At 40.4% G+C, this 17,426-nt stretch overlaps 1 protein-coding gene across 1 annotated transcript in view; it reads right to left on the minus strand.

Annotated features, from left to right (window-relative positions):
* LOC116995534 (anoctamin-2-like) overlaps positions 1 to 17,426 on the minus strand; it is a 150,212-nt gene that overhangs the window by 31,300 nt on the left and 101,486 nt on the right. Inside the window, exons 15-16 of the mRNA XM_033058334.1 lie at positions 6,329 to 6,403; positions 289 to 490 (exon numbers count right to left, since the gene is read on the minus strand). Coding sequence (XP_032914225.1) covers positions 289 to 490; positions 6,329 to 6,403 — 277 coding nt within the window. The remainder of the gene's footprint in view (positions 1 to 288; positions 491 to 6,328; positions 6,404 to 17,426) is intronic.

A 17,426-nucleotide genomic window follows, 5' to 3' on the forward strand; every position in this document is an offset into this window, starting at 1 on the left:
CATTAATAAAAAGCCTATCCCAGACATACCCCTAGAATGGAACAAAAAATTCATTTGAGCAGTAAGGAAATGGTTAAAACTTTCATCAGGGAAACAACATCAGCAAAACTTTGTCAGAGCCATCACCATTTTTTAAACAACCCACTGATTTTCTGCAGCTCCTAGCAGTAAAGAGGTACCTAACAGGCCTGAATGTTTCCACTGGCCCTGTCCAGGAGAAAATATTCCTCTGTGCACCCCCTCGTGTCAATACTTGGATTAATGAGGAACGTGGCGAGGCAGCTTTACCGATTTCTGTCAGCCATTTGGCCACAGCTCCATAAATTTCATCGAGGATGAGGACCACCACGAGGTTAATGACGACAGCCGTGGCAGTCACGGTCACTCGGACGTTGGACCTGGTTGTCTCATTTGTGCTGAAGGACAAAACCGCTGCTGTGGTGATTCGGTACACGATGACACCGAACACTGCTGAAAACGTCAGCATGATCTGCAAACAAATGAACACATGGATTAGCTCACCTTGGAAACAGAAGCTTTGGCTGGGAGGTTGGGTGTGTTCCATGAATTGGCACTGCGGAGCTGGTTCTTACTGCACGGTGATAATATGAAGGTGATTGAATTAAAAGGCAATGATTCAAAGCTCTCCAACAAACAGGGACATAAATAAGAAATTAGGAAATGGATGCACAACTCTAAACTGGCACAACAGTCCAACTGACACAAGATGCACAGGGAGCTGGATGCTCAGATGCTACACAGCATCTCTCCTGTGAAGACAGTCTGAGAGAGTTGGGATTCTCCAACCTGGAAAAGAGAAGGCTCCTGTATCTTTCAGTATATAGAGGAGGCTTATAAAAAAAGAGGGAAAGTGAGTTTGCATCAGCAGGTAGTGGTAGGAAAAGGGGGATGGTTTTAAACCAAAAGAGGACATTTTTTGTTAGATTTCAGGAAGAAATTCTCCCCTGTGAGGGTGGTGAGGCCCTGGCACAGGTTGCCCAGAGAAGCTGTGGCTGCCCCTGGATCTCTGGAAGTGTCCAAGGCCAGGCTGGATGGGGCCCTGAGTGTCCCGATCCAGTGAGTGACAGGGAGTTAGATTACCTTTAAAGTCCGTTTCAACCCAAATCTGTGATTCTTTCATCCAGATTCCATGGATTCCTGCAGATGGGCATGGCCATTCTGATTAAAAGTACACACATCATCCATGCAGTGAAATTTGGACATTTTGGGTCTCAAAGCAGGAATCAAGTAAGTTCTTTTTTCTGGCAATAGATTCAGATGGCTTGGACGGAAGGGCCTATATTTATGTGCAGCCAGGTAAATGGGCTTTATTGGCTCAAAGAGCTTCACCTGTGCACAGCAGAAGTGCCAACTTACCAACTAAAGAATAAAAAGTTTCCCCTGTTACTATTTCTTTAAGACTGACCTAAGCAGGGTTGTTAAGGCTTCATTTTACATTTGTGTCCCAGAAATCACTTGGTATCCCTGGCATCCTTCGTGGGCTGGCTTTGACCCATGAGATGAAGAAAGTTGGCCCTGCTACTTAAGGTCAAGTTCCCACAAGAAGAATTTGAATTTCACAGGCTCGTGGCATTCTGGTTTTAAAAAAAAAAAAAAAAAAAAAAAAAGAAACCAATCCACAATGGAAAAAAAAAAAAACAATCAATAAAACAATAATAAAAAATAGCACATTTTCATCATCACAACACAAAAGTGGGAGAAGGTACATTTCTCCCTTTCATTTTTGCCTTTAGCAAGAATTCCAGTGTTCATTCATTATTTTAGGTAAAATATCTTGAGGTCCTCAGATGAAAGAGACTACCTCAATGTGAAAGATTAGACTACTGCAATTATTAAAATGGGCCTAGGGGCCCAGATTCAAAACGTGGGTTTAAGGAAATTTAACATTCATTTTAATTCCTGGATTCAGAGGAAGGTTGTTGCATGAAAAGGAAATTTTCAAAAGAATTTTGAAAAATTTGAAAAAAAAATTGAAAAATTTGCAAATTTGCAAAAGAACCACAACAATAATCAAATTATTAAAGGTTGAAGGTAAAAACTGGGTACATTTTGCTTTTAAGAACTAATAAACATACTAAAAATTAATTATTTTGATAAACTGCTGGAGATTCCAGATGAAATTGGTAAATGTGTTTTATCAGCAAAGAGTAATAAAATGTTAGACCTAGTAAAACACTTAATTTTACTTTTTAAAGAACTGTTTCATTAATTTAAAATTAAATGTTGTTGAATTATAAAAGCCTGAGCTTGAAATATTTTAAATGAAAACTTTTCATATTACATAGAAGATTATTTCCTTTGGTTTTGTAGTTTTCACTGTGTCAAGGAAACATTTCTAGTTTTCATACCTATTTTGGTTTTGACTTACCTACCAAATGAACCAACAAAAAAATCACATTCATGCTGAACTACCTTGCTGTGACAGAAGAGGTGCAGGAACACAACCATAACTTTTTCCTTGCTTCCCCATTACAATCACTAGAGTAGACAGTAAAAGCCCCAATAAAGAAAGAAAACAAAACAGCACCACCTGGTATTAATTTACTTCACCTTCCACCTCTACAGATACCTTAAGCTCCTTGCTTTTTCTTAATCTGGGTCACAGATTCCTTCTTCTTAATCATCTTCCTAATGCTCTCTTCCTGTTTCTTTTCCCTGTGGATTTCTTTGCAATTTTTTCACTATGGTGGTGGACAAGGATAATCAGAAATTGGATGCCTCGTTCTGGAGCTGATGAGATCCCTGGGCCTCCACACACACCTCTCCCCATCATGAATTCCCACTTAGGAATGATATCTTAACAGTACAGGAAGAAGAGTCAGGGACAGTCCTCACTAAATAGAGAAAGAGGAAATTTCAGATTGTGAAAGTTCAGTAGGAAACTCTTGAATGTGACCAAAAGATTTTAGGGACCCCTTGCCCTGGAGGATGAGAGAGAAGCAACCTTTTCAATCCATGCAGTGCCCTAGCAAGGTACACAAAGTTACTGGGAAAAAAAATGTTTTATTTGTTTAAAGAACAAAAATATTTGCTTTGCAAAAGCACCAGGGCTTCAGAAACTCTCAGTTGCTCAGCTGTTTTTAAACATCTGCTTAGACACAGATGGAAAAACACTCCTTTAGGAGTCTTCATTATCTGTGCATCCAGCAAGAAGAGAAAATTGAGGAGGGCCTGTAGGACTGCATAGTGACTGTGAGCATAGTTCTCACTCCCCAGACAGTCACTGAGGGGGAATGGTTCCTGTATCTTCACAGTATTTCTCTCATTCCTGAAAATACTTCTTCTGCCAAATTCCTGATCAAGCAGGCCACCATTTGTTCAGGTGCCCACTTTGGGGTTTGTTGTCATTGCCAGCATTCCCTCTGGCCATCCTTCCCCCCTGTTATGGCAGTTTCTTCCCTGAATAGCTGAACTAGTCTGTCCAGGGCTGAGCTGCTTAGAAACAGATGTGAAAATTGGCTGCAGAAAAGGTCACCTACTGAGCCTGGTATGAATGAAGACAAACAGGAAAGTAAACTAGATCTGAGAAGGAAGCTATAAAACCCCGTGGGCTAGGCTGCTACCTCCATCCAAGTAGGATAACAATTTAATGTCCAGATAGTTCTCTGGCTCCCCAGTAGGGCTATTCTAGAGTCAAGTATTACACCATGTGAGTGAGAATAGGGTGGAAGAGGCTGAACTCTTCTGCCATGACACAAATTGATTTTCTTCCTTCCTCTGACTGAGCCAAGGAAAGAAAAGCCTCAGTGTTGCATTGCTCCATGCCACCCTGCTCTCTTCCAGCACTACTAGTGTCTTTATCACCTGCTCAGAAACCTCTGCCACAACATGTGCCTTCTAAATATGAGGTTTATAAATTGTGGCGTGTTACTGTTAATCACACTCAAGAAAAATTTTAGATGCCCAGCTGAGTCCTGATCTGCTACCATTGATCTCACTCTGCAAAAATAAAACTTGTGAACTTCTTTTCTACAATCCCTGCAAAATGCATAGCTTAAATCAGACTTGGATCTTCTGCCCCCTCTGCAGTCTAATGAGGCTTTGTGTACAATAAAAGGACTGTGGTCAGATTTTAAAGCATCCATACATGTGTGAAGTAATCCTTGGAATTGTTTGGTGATGTAAGGCTGAGCAAGAGAATCAAACACAGTGTTTTTTTCAACCTACATTTTGAACAAAGCGAACACCATGCCTGGCTTAATACAAACAGAGGAAAAGCCAGAAAGAAAGGAAAAGACCATGACACAATTCTTGAAAGACAATTCCCAAAAATTAAGTACACAATGGAAGTAAAGGGAAAAAAAATAAAAAGGGAAGATTTTACACTAAGAAAACCATCACCAGCCTCAGGAATCAACAGGAAAAGTATGGGATGTAAAGCACAGGGAAGGAGGGACAGAACAAAACAGAATCACTCTATAGCAATGTAGAAATCTGCATGGAAAGTACCTATAGATTTTAAACACCAAACCCTTTTGGCCTGGAAAAGGTAGCATTAAAAATTCAACAATCATTTCTGCAGCACTAGAAATTGCTATGACTTGTGTGCAGGTCTGTGTCTGGGTACTCCTGCACATTCAAGATTTTATTATTAATTTTGTACATAGGCTTATAGTCAAAATAATTAATCTGTGTGAAAAATAAAAATAGAGGTAAACGAGACCAATAAGGTTTACAGCACAATTCTATTTCAGAGATTGACAACAAAACTTCAGTCTGATCTTTCCTATTCCTGTTTAACTAATCTAGCAGGAAAAAGGGAAACATCCCATCCAGTAAAGAGCAGATTGCAATATCCATGTAGGATAGCAGAGCGTGCTCTCCCTCATCAAGAGTTGGCTTGAATTTCATGCATGGTTTGCACGTTGTCTCTTGTAGGTACTTACATATAAATAATGCTCAAAATATTGCAAAAATAAAATCATTGTGTCCACTTTGCCAGATGGTGAAAGTCAGCCTAGTTCCACTAGTCACGAACAGGAGTTGAAGAATTGGAGCTCTGCATTTTACATCTCACAAACTCTAGGCAATAACCCTTTATAAATCTCTCTGAGATGTAACAGTAAGCAGGGAGGGTAATACCTGGACTATGAGTCAGGAAAGCACTTTAAGCTCATGCTTAGGGGAGATTTAAACATGTGGTGAAAGTCAAGAGCACATGTAAGCACCTTGTCTGCAGAAGAATTACTTGTAAAAGCTAAATCAGGGCTGTGTGCTTAGTCAGACTCAGTGTGGTCTGCTCTAAGTGAAGTCATGACTGATGCCACTTAGAGGTTCTTTCTAAAAAGCAAATACTGAGTATGGCCTCAGGATGGTAAACTCACTCAAAATGCTGCAAGTACACCCATAAATGACACGTCTATAATGTACAGAAAATATTCTCAATATGCAATGCATGCATCTTCATACATATATAAACATATCTATAAGGGTGTAGAAATAAACTTCAAGATGAGCATTTGATTGTCAGCAAAATAGATGAAATCTTCACAGGGCATCTGGTGCAACATATGCAAATTCGAGTAAATTACAAATACACGTAAGTGTCTTAAAATAATTTAGGCCCCAGGTCAGTTTCCCTAGTTAGATGATGCAATGGTGTAAACAGACTTACTTCAATGCCATTTTATAGTGGCTGTAGATATGAACAGAAACTTTCAGTCAGTTACTACTGTAAGCAGAGGGATAACGGGATCCTTTATCATGTAATTTGGGGTTTGTTAGCCAAGCCTTCCCGTTGCTGTTTACAAAGTCCAGCAGCTTCATGGTGTGCCTGTATTGCTGGAAATTTGACTTTCAACTAGGACAATGGTGTCCCCACTTTAGAGGCTGACCTGCACAACTGATTCTTGTTTCCAAGGGAGGACTGTGTACCATGATCTTCCTCACCTGAATGTGTCTTGGATAAATATTTCTCAATATTTCACCTGGGTGTCACCTGTTCCGAAGCTCAACCTTTCTGAACATTGCTGTGACCAACATATGCAATACTGTTTTCACAACTAAATATCAATGTTATCCCTTCACTGGATAACAGAGATGGAGCAGAAACCCTAGGGGAGAGGCAGAATTCATGTAATGAACAGGTATTACAGAAAGCCAGCCCTTCCACAAGCAGCCTTTGGAAAAAGAGAATAAAGGTGGAAGCAGGAATTGAGTTCCATGAACCTTCCTAATATTTCTCCCAAACTGACCTCACCTTCAGATTTTTAACATAATTGAGAACAGCAATTCAAGGGTTTCCTTCTAGATGCTCATGGCAAAGTTTCTCACACTAGTAAACAAGCAGAAGTGCAGATTATGTTACCATAAATAAAATGAGTCCGAAGTTTGCTGCATATCCAGGCATGCGGTCACTCCATGTCAGCTTCTCCTTTTCATTCTGTAGGCAAAACACATAAACAAAATAACAGATGTGACAGAACTGTACAATAGGAAATATTAGAATTAACAGGATCTGTTATTGACAGCCATTCTCAGTTCCCCTGCTGTGATTTTGAAGTATATTAGGTGATTTAGAACACTGATATTTTAAAGCAGATTTTAATTTCAGATAAAGGAGGGGAAGAGTAAATAAGACATGTAGAATATGTCTGCAGAAACCAGAAAATATCCTATGCAACTGTGATTTATTATTTGAAAACATGTATTCAGCTCTTACTAAAGATCATATCAGGAGAAATCCCTGAGACTGACTTTAATTTATATTTAGGCAAAGCAAGATTCAAGCATTTATTCTGAATTGTTTCTTGTAAAGCTATAGAAGAGCAGTGCTTGAGACAGAAACTATGATAAAAATGCTGACTACCGTTGAACCCAGATTTTGTTTTCTGATGGTCACAAGCATCAAATGTGACCTTCAGATAATTTTTGCAAGACACCCCAATCTTCCCCTGGTACTCATTTTATAGCAGAGGGAAACTACAAAAGCAAGACCCCTCTGATCTCTGATGCCAGCCTTGTTTTCTTCATGCATAAACAGCATCTCCCTGTTCCCTGCATAATTTAAAGCAACTGTGATCAGTGAAATCCAGTACGCTTTTCCCCTCCCCACACAAACTCAGCTCCAGCCCCAGCTGCATGTACATCTAAAGAAGACATTTGAAGATGGATTTATGGGAGAAATATGATTCCCTCTTCTCAAAATAGGTTTCTTAAAATAATAATAAGGTCGCTGCTTTGTTTAAGTTAAACTAAAACTATATAATCAAATTAACTAAGGACACAAAGCCAGCTGCTGTTGGTATTTCTGTGAAGCACCATTGCTGCCCCATGGACCAGTACTACCCTTACACTGGAGTTAGCCCAGAGTGATTCTGAACCTAAATGAATTTAAATCAGATTAGAACTCAGGTCAAAGGTTTCCAATAAACCATTTCTAAGGCACAATTGCCCTCAGATAAACATAAAAATCTGGGAGCATTGTGCCTTTGAAAGAAGCTTCCCCAAAGTAGAATTAGGAATGCAGTATATAAGTGCTGAAATGCAGCTGTGGATTTTCTAACCAGCATGAGGAATTAGACCTAGGACACAATCCTGCCTGCACATCCATTGCCATGGTGGTGGTGCCTCAGACGCTGTGGGAGGGAATGAACATTACTCAGCAGCCCCTCTCATGACCTCTCCTTTGGGACAGTCCTGGCAGCAGTGGGGCACAGCAAACCCAACCAGAAGCACCAATAATTTAACCCAGTGTATGCAGCACAAAAATACTCTTTACAGTTCACACACAGAGTCCAGCACATAGCTGGAAGTGTACTTGAAAAAGCATTCCTGTGAATGCACACATGCATTTCATTGCATTTTGGCTGTTACCACTCAGCAATTCTACAGAACAGAAAGAAGTTCTGAGGGATTATACTCTCAGAAGGCCTGAAGGACATCACATTTTACAGTAACACTAGGGCTGTATGGGGCTGTGCCTTGTGCTAGTGCTGAACACAGGGCTGATAATACAGAGATGGGTTTGTTATTGCTAAGCAGAGCTTACACTGAGCCAAGGCCTGTCCTGCTGCCACACTGCTGAAGGAACTTAAGAGGAGACACAGTCAGGACAGGTGACCCCAAATGACCAAAGGGACATTCCAAACCTTATGGCAGCACCATCGGTGTATAAAGTGGGGAGAAGAAGGAGGGAGGGATGTTTGGAGTAATGGTGTCTGTCTTCCTGAGAAATTGTTGAGCGTGATGGGGGCCCTATTCTCCTGAGGATGGCTGAACACCTGCCCATCCATGGCAAGCAGGGAATTAATTCCCTGCTTTGCTTTACCATAAAATTGCCTTTATCCCAACCAGAGATTTTCTCCCTTTTGCCCTTCCCATTCTCTCCCTGATCCTGTACTGGGGAGTGGTTGCACCAGGATGGTCATCAGGCCATCTTCTCAGCTGGCTCTTCCATGGGTGTGCTTCCTTGAACCTTACTTTTCCATGAGTTTGCTATGGTCTGTAGCACTCAGCCAAAGGGAGATCTGAACAACATGACGAGTTGCTAAGCCAACATGAGAAGAAAGGAAATGCTGGATGAAAAAACTAAGTCGTTTAGCATGGCAGAAAACAATTTTGGAAATTTAACTGAATATCCTAGAGCTCCCAATCCTTCCCAGAAGTCTCAGGTATTCCTGGTCCCTCCTAGAGCTCCTAGTCCATCTCAGTTTTTCACAGTTCATCCTCACCCATCCCAGAGCTACCAGTCCATCCAGGCAGTGGAAAGCTACCTTCTGTTCTTGTGACCAGAGACAGGACTCCAGGAAATGGGATGAAGTGGAGTCAGGGGAGGGTCAGGGTGGATATCAGGGAAAGGTTCTTCCCCCAGAGGGTGCTGGGCACTGCCCAGGCTCCCCAGAGAATGGTCACAGCCCCAAGGCTGCCAGAGCTCCAGAAGTGTTGGGAGAACTCTCTCAGGGATGCACAGGGTGGGATTGTTGGGGTGTGTGTGCAGGGCCAGGAGCTGGGATGGATGATCCTCTATTTGAAGCAGAAAAGTGTAAGCATTTATTGACGCAACAAGATGAAATGGATCATCTGAAGAATAATCTCAGTGACAGATATGTTACACTGGGGAACATTCCCCAAGATGAACTGTGCTGCAGGGGAATATTTGTATGCAGACAGAAAACCTCACAATAGAAATTGTTTGGTTTTGTGCCAAAGGCAAACTAAGAGATTTACTTTAAAAATCTTACTTTCATTTTCTTTCAACACAATGATGGATTTGCAATTCTAGTGGAGGGAAGAGCAGGTTTTGGTGTGTGTGCAGTGATGTGTTCCTGTTTTAATGTTTAATGATGCATTGAATGTGCTCCTCGAAGACATACAACTATTTTCTTACTAAAAAATAAAACCTGAAATTTAAAAAATATTCAAAAAAGAAAGAAAGATAAAATTAAATCCCTTCCATATTTTTCTGGATGGTTTATTTCCATATGAGTCACCTAACAGATCCAGCTCTGCATCCTCAGGTGGGTGGGCCTCTGAGCTGTGGAAACCTGGAAGTACCCTGCACTTGGACAGCACCAGGCAGCTCTTGAAAACAGTTCTATGCTTCTCTGTGAATTAAACCACAGCCACTTTGCTCAGATCACAAGTATTTCAGTTATTAATTGATATTTTCCCTCAAGACCACACCTCCTCCAAGCAGGTGTTTCTAACCATCAGCAGTGCTAGCTCAACCTGCACCTGGGGAGTATGGCCAGAGATTTTCTCTCTTCTCCCTCCTGCTTTGCAGTGCCAGTGCTGAAATTCAGGGTCTTCACTGTGGTTGCACCTGGGCGATCCCAATGATTTCACTGGACTTGCACAGAGCTGTAATAATTAACTGGAATTTAGTAAAAGATGCTCAGAAAAGGACAAAATCCAGGACTCCTCTCTAAGGTCTTACACTGTTAGCAACAGAAATAAGCAACAAAATTATATTTCCAATCACAAAATCCAGAAATTCATCTCTAAGTATGCCCAGGAAGCTTCAAATAAGTAATTGCCATTTTTATAACTGCACTTTTCTTAGTAGATTTTTACTTTAATTTCTACTGCAATACAAATCTTTAATTTATGTAAAAACAGCACTATCCAAGTGAGCATCTAGAAATATGAATTGTGGTATCAAATACAGCTCTTTTGTATTTGTGTAACACCTAAAACACTGCAGGCTCAAGGCAAGGCCTGGAACGAGCTGCTTCTGAAATAAGGGGTCCCTATAATTTTACTTTGGCTTGAAATAAGTTTAAGACAAGGAGAAAAGGATCCTTTTGGAAAAAGATCCTTTGGAAAAAGAGCCTTTGGAAAAAGAGTAATTTGGAAATTATAATCCAGAAAAAGCCCGAAGAATGCGCAGTTTTGGAAAACAATCAATTTCAGTGTGATGACACAAAAAGAAGAACAATCAGGGACCATCAGCATTTCTGGGATCTTGCAGTGGCCACAGTAGTCATTACAATTAAGAAACTTCGGCCAAGTTCATGGGATTCTTTCTCTATTTGGGCCTCAAAGTTTTTGAGGGCTTGTATTAGCCCTCAGACTTCTGGGAGGAAAGACAAAACTGCTGCCATGCTGAGCACCTGCAATGCCTGTGTCTATTCCTGTCTGAATCTAGAAGTTCTGCTTTCACACTCCCACAGAAGCAAAAGAAAGTGCTTTTGGTTTGAAACCCATTAAAAGAGAGAAATCATTAAAAGAGAGAAATTCATTTTCTATTCTTCTTGCTCAAGCAGCAGTGGCATTTTAACAGTAAATGTGGTTGTGTTTTGTGAGTAATGTTCTGTCTCAGGATTGCACATGGAAAACAAACTGCCAAGACTCATTTGGAGACAGATGAAGAACTGCAAAACCTTTAATTAAAAATTTTTGCTGTCTTTGAAACATGCAGAGTAGCACAGACACACCATTAGTTTCAGTGGAGCTTAGCAGACACACTCTAAATCTACATTGTGGAAGCAATGCAGAATAGAGAGCTGTGAGAAGTGTTTGCAAGGCTCAGTACTGGTATCATGGGAATTAATGGACTTTAAGGCTAAACAGTGTTATTTTTAACCACCCAGTCTTAGTTTCCTTTGTGATCATCTCCTTGAGATGATCTTTGCTATAAGGATAATAAATGTGATTTAACTAATTTTTTTGAAAAACTTCTAATCACAACTTGAGCATTTTTGTGATGAACAGTCAGTTACAAGCCTTATTAGGTTGTTGTTAAATACCTTAGCTGTTGAAAGTGTATGGCTTATTTCCAAGCTGAATTTGCCTATATGCATCCTCCAGCCTTGGCATTTAGCAGCAAATTTGTCAGTTAAGAGCATCTGCTGGCAGAAATTTGGAGTTTAGCTATGGGTTCTTCTGAACTGTGATCATGGCACCTTTTGGCTTTTAATGTGGCTGAGACCACTCCCTCAGAATGGGACAATCAGCCAACCCCATACAGCTGTATTTCTTCTCCTGTAACAGGGTTGAAAGTAAATCTACTACAGGCTACAGCCCCGACATGGGCAACTGACTTGGTGTTAGTGGCTATTTTTTCTTCTGCCTTCACTCAGAGTCAGGATAGAATGCTCAAGAGACAGATTTCTTGTTTGGACTCGGTTGTTTATTAAATCTTATCTAAAGTACAGAGAGTTCTTCAGCACTTCTAGCTATCAACCAAAAGTGAGAAAATGGAGGTGAACCTAGTGAGTTACAAGGTCTTTTAAAGGCTATCTAATTAATAACTAACATCTATATTATTTATACTTTTGAATGAACACCTGTGACCTGCACTGTGGGGTTTTCTATCCAACCAAAAACTACTACCTACAATCAAGAAGAAGGAATAAGAAGGAAGAGACAATGCCCAAGAACCTCCATCTTGTCCCATTACTTATTACTGCATTCTAAAACCCCAAATTCCAAACCCTTCACCATGTGAAATTACACACTTCTATTTTAACTACACAGCAGTGATTCCAACTCCATCACTCAAACTTGGGAGCCCTCTCCAAGGCCTCAGGCCAAAAGCAGTGCCCTTTTGAGGGTCAGTGTCAGAAAGCACAGAAAGTTCAAAACTCCCAGGCTTCAGGGTTCCAACAACTTGGCCCTTCACATAACAGGGCTCATGGAAATATGTGTGATAGCCAAGTCTCTATGCCTCTGGAGACTTACAGCCCTCCCACAGGACCAGAAATGCCTCATGTGGTGAGGGTGAAGGTTGTGCTTCCAGCCATGGAGGCTGGCAGGAAAGAGGATACCAGCCTCATCTCTGTCAGCTGAGATGCTGGCAAAATGAAGGGGAAAGTCCATGAATCCAAGTACTATCTAATCCTTATGAGTCTTAACACTACATTCTGAAATTCCTAATGAAAAATAAAAAGTCCCAGAGAAGCTGTGGCTGCCCCATCCCTGGCAGTGTCCAAGGCCAGGCTGGATGGGGCTCTGAGCAACCTGGGATAGTGGAAGGTGTCCCTACCTGCAACAGGGGCTTGGAACTGGGTGGTCTTGAAGGTGCCTTCCAACCCAGGCTATTCCACGATTCTATGACATTTGCACAGCATTTGACACACACATCTATATATATACACACACATTAAATGTATGTAAATGTATGTCACATGCATGCAACGAGTACCTTGATAAGAACTGGCCACTTGCAGTAGATTTGTGGAAATATTTCAAGCTGTCTCCTTCACCCAGTAATAATAATGACAAAGGCTGGAAGTCTGGTCCCACTGTAATTTAAATCTGTAAAGCCAGACTTGGTTAAATTAATATGCTGTAATTTACTCAGGGATAAAAATGGTTCCTTTGCTGCAGTTAAACTTCTCTTGATGCTGGCACTCAATGCATTGTGCCATATTGCAATCTTTATTGTGTAAGTGGCATTAAGGTGCTTAGACTTTATATCACTGTTTAATATCAAGTGCTTGATATTTACATATGGTTCAAGTGAAAACTGGCAGCACTTAGTCTTTTACAATGACAGTTTAACATATGGCTTTACAAGTATGAATTATTTATGTCAACTTGAAGCCATTCAGAATATTACCAAGAAAACACTGTAATTTGCACAAACAATAGGGTTACATCTGTAGTCATAAATATTCATTGTTTGTCAATGCTCTTTGTAGATGGTTAATAAATCATGATGAGGCTGATCCTGAGAAGGCAAAGGGCCAGCTGAATGAATACATCTGGTGGGATTTCCAAAGCCCCTGACTGACAGTGGTACCCAGGCCTGCCATAGTAGAGAAAGTGGTGCTGGAATGTCACAAATTCAGCTCAGGGCATGAAGGGATACCCTTTCTCCTCCTCAGATTTTGTTGTTTAGTTTATCTCCTGAAAAGTCTCAAAGAATGTAAATAAATTCCATTTATGGCTTTAAAATACCCTTAATAAATATTGTCAAGCATAAGGAAGACAGAAATTGAGCCAGACGTGTTTACTTTACTTTGCATGGTTAAATCAATTTAATATTGACCTTGATATTGACTGGACATAGAACTATCAAGGAAAACAAAGTGAGTTTCAAAGGCTGACTTTGGAAAAAAAATGGATTTCACTATCCTGGAGTTCACTGGATTTCCAACCTTCACTTTGTACCCTGAAATCCAGAGCACTACTACTGTAATAGTCAATCTGGTTTCACACTTTCTCATGTAAACTGTGAACATCTAATGCAGAAGTTAATAGAATAATAAACACAACCCATTTTTAAACAATTTGTTGTGCATAACTTTTCTAAAAAAATTAACTTTTAGTAATTCCGATAATTCACCAGCATTTAATTGCTGGCAGGGATTTAATTTAAGAGTTTCTCTCTGTAAATTATTTTAAGCATAGGACTAACAGCTCTGTGTGAGTCCATTGGTCACACAATCAGTTGCCAACTACTTGCAATACTTCTTAAAATATAAAAATGTGCAAAATTATGTTATCTTTTGTAACTTCAAGTCTATTTGTCTAGTTTACCTGAATTTCATCTTTAAAATCACTTATTTAATCTCATTATAACTTTCATATTAGTAAATTTGGCCCAATGGAACTAAGGCAGTTCGCAATTTTGCAATTTGCGAAGCACAAATTACAGTTCTCTGAATTAATTCAACTGAGCTGATGATTTCAATTCTGGAAGACATGAATTTGGTGCAAGACTCTGAGGAAAGATGTCCTTTCCATGTTCCCTTGAAGCTTTTCTGGCCTAATTCTGTGTCAGTGTCCTATCTGGAAGAATCTGGACTGAACATCTTGCTGCTGTGAAATCATCACAGAATTAGTCAAGCAAGATTTCACTCCAAGGCTTTGGCATTGCACACTTAAAACATGATTCTCCATTGTCTTACGCCATGTGAAGCCACTTATCCTCACACAAAGCGTGAGACAAAGACATGCAACACATTATCGGCTTCCTTGGGTTGCAATTTCAAATTTAGCTTACACAAACTGTGAATGATCACACCAGCACCAGAGGAGAGCACAGTGGTGTAAATTTTAGCAACGTTTTTAAGCTGGTAATGAAAAGCTTGAGGAGCAGAGAAAGGATTAAAAGGGGGATGTGGCTATGCAAAATTCTTTCCCTGGCTCCAGAGTATTTATTACCAGCTGTAAAGTATTAATTAAGTTTGTATTGTAACATTTGAATTTGCTATAAAGTTTGAAATGCAGTTGCAGAACACAATCTACAGAGGCAAACTTTTGCCAATAACAGAGAGATGACGTGCAGAAAAGAGTTCTGGATAAACAGCAAATGTAAGACTGGAAGGATGGGAGAGGATACAAGAGTGAGGGGCCTCCAGCTCTCTCCATTTTGCTCCAAAACAGACAAATTTTGGAGTTACAAAAGTCCTGCCCCTGCTTTCTCTGTCATTTTCATTGGCACTGCTCCTTGCTCTGATCCCATTTCCAACAAAAATATTTTGTTTGGCTAATCATGGAGAAATTCTATAGCAAGGAGAAGTCCATAACAAGCACACCTGTACCTTGACACAGCCAGCCAGCCTTGCCCAACAAGAGTGAGGGAGTATGGAATAGTAATTAAGAGGTGTCAATAAAGCAAGGAAAGGCAAAGACAAGGAGGCAAACTCTTAATGAAGTTGGAAGAGTAATGAAATACATACATTTTGGTATTCTGGTATTATCTTTAGACACACATATATATATATATACACACATTTCTGACAGTGTCAAATTGGCAGTGCCTTCCTCATGAGTCACAGAACCAATCAGGTTGGAAAAAGAACCCTGACATCAGAAAGTCCAAGCTTTGACCAAACACTATCTTGTCAACTAAACCAGAGCAATGAGTACCACATCCTGTCTTTCCTTAAACACCTCCAGGTATGGGGATTCCACTGCCTCTCTGGGAGCCCCTTCCAATGCCTAATCACCCTCTATGTGATGAAATTCTTCCTGATTTCTAACCTGAACTTTGCCTGATCCATAGCAATCTAATTGCAAGTCCTTTCCAATTTCCAAACAGAGAAATGATAACTACTCATACACTGGGCTGAATTAGGTAATATTTATTCCAATTGTATATGTGCTAAAACTGTGTAGGAAACACACAAAGCTCTCCAGGGGGCTACTTCCTACCAGCATCCTAGATTATTTTCCCCTTTTTTTTTCTTTTCTGAAGAAACAGTTTTGTTGGCAGTTGGCATTAAAATGCAGATCTATTGAAAGATGCTTTGAAAAGTCTCATTTGGATTTATTAAAAAGCAAGTTGGCAAAATGGGAAACAGTAGGCTTCACATTTCATTTTCTTAAAAAATGTTTCTCTGTCTTTCCTACAATTGGCAAAAAAAAAATAAAAAATTGAGTAGGTCTATCAGCAAAACAAATGTCTGTAATCCCAAACCAAATAAGTGGTGAAAGCAATGGAAACATGTACATTAAACTGTAGGTGGTATCTAGTCAGAGATTACAGTTTAACACATTTAACAACTCTCCAGGCCATGTCAATTGGGTTTGCAGAGAATACTAAGTAAGGACAGGTTGTGACTAAAGAAGGGAGCAAAGATTAAATACCAGGCTGCTGAGAAAGCAGAAATACAAACACGAAATAGAATGAGTTTCAAGGAGGACAAATTAAGGCTGATCCAACAAGGAGCATAATTCGAAACAGCAATAATGCTCAGCAAAGTAAAAAGTGATATAAAATATTCTTGGAAAACAGTGAGTTACTGTGTTAAAATCAGATCTGGAAAGGATAGAAAAGTTTGCAATTTATACTTGGATCACCCTCAGAGGTAGTGAAGAGATGAATGTTTTAAAGTATGCACAGCTTGCATGGGTGTAAATTGTATGAGTATGATATGGAGTGAATTGGGGAGTGGTCTGCACAAAATCAGCCCCCTAATGCATTCCAAATTCCAAAATCTCTACATTCACCTCTAGCAAGGAATGAACTCATGTTTCTCCCAGATGTTTATACATGGGAGAGAGCAAGTAGAGTATGCGAACATATATTCCACTGGATGAGCACAGACCTGAGCTGACCCTACCTGGGCTACTTCAAGAATTACAGAAAAGATCACCAAGTTGCTTGGATATGAGGAGGATACACTGAGGGGATCTCTGGAAGGAGCCGTGAATCAAATAGAGTTATTTCTGATGTTCTACCTCCCCCAAAAGACATGCTCCAAGTTTTCATACCAAGCTAAAGAATTTCTGAACTTCTGGTGTCATCACAGAAAAGAGTGATATGGAATCTTACATCTAACCCCCCATCACAATCAAATTTCAGCAAAAGTTAAGAAAGAAAGGAGTTTGTTTCCCAGAAAACAGCTTAAAGTGTGAAGTCCTCAATGCAGTGTTTAGTCAAAGTTCCCAAAGATATGCAGATAGATCCTCTCATTTGCTACAGTTCTTTGCACTCAGTTGCTGGAATACTTTTAAGGTTGACTCTATCCAAAGGAAAATTGTAGGTGTTTGTTGGGTGTCCTCTGTTGGCGCAAATCTGATCTACAAGTTTCTATTACGTAGAATGGCCTGGGTTGGAAGAGACCTTAAAGCTCATTCACTCCCTGCCATGGGCAGGGACACCTTCCACTACCCCAGGCTGCTCAGAGCCCCATCCAGCCTGGCTTTGGACACTTCCAGAGATGGGGCAGCCACAGCTTCTCTGGGAAACCTGTGCCAGGGCCTCAGCACCCTCACAGGGAACAATTCCTTCCCAATATCCCATCTAACCCTGCCCTCTGTCAGTGTGAAGCCATTCCCCCTTGTCCTGTCACTCCAGGCCCTCCTAGTTGTGTAGTAAATTCACTCTCTGAACTTCCCATCAGCCATAACTAAATGGGAGGAAACACAATGATAGGACAGAGAGCACTTTTGTAGGGAGCTCCCCCTCATGTTTATTCTACACGAATGACCTCTTTCAAAAGGGAAAAGACATGTTTGCTTTTCACCCTTGATAGAACATGGTCATTACTACAGCTGCAGAGACAGGG

Source organism: Catharus ustulatus, chromosome 4, assembly GCF_009819885.2.
Source record: "Catharus ustulatus isolate bCatUst1 chromosome 4, bCatUst1.pri.v2, whole genome shotgun sequence".
Lineage (NCBI taxonomy): Eukaryota > Metazoa > Chordata > Aves > Passeriformes > Turdidae > Catharus > Catharus ustulatus.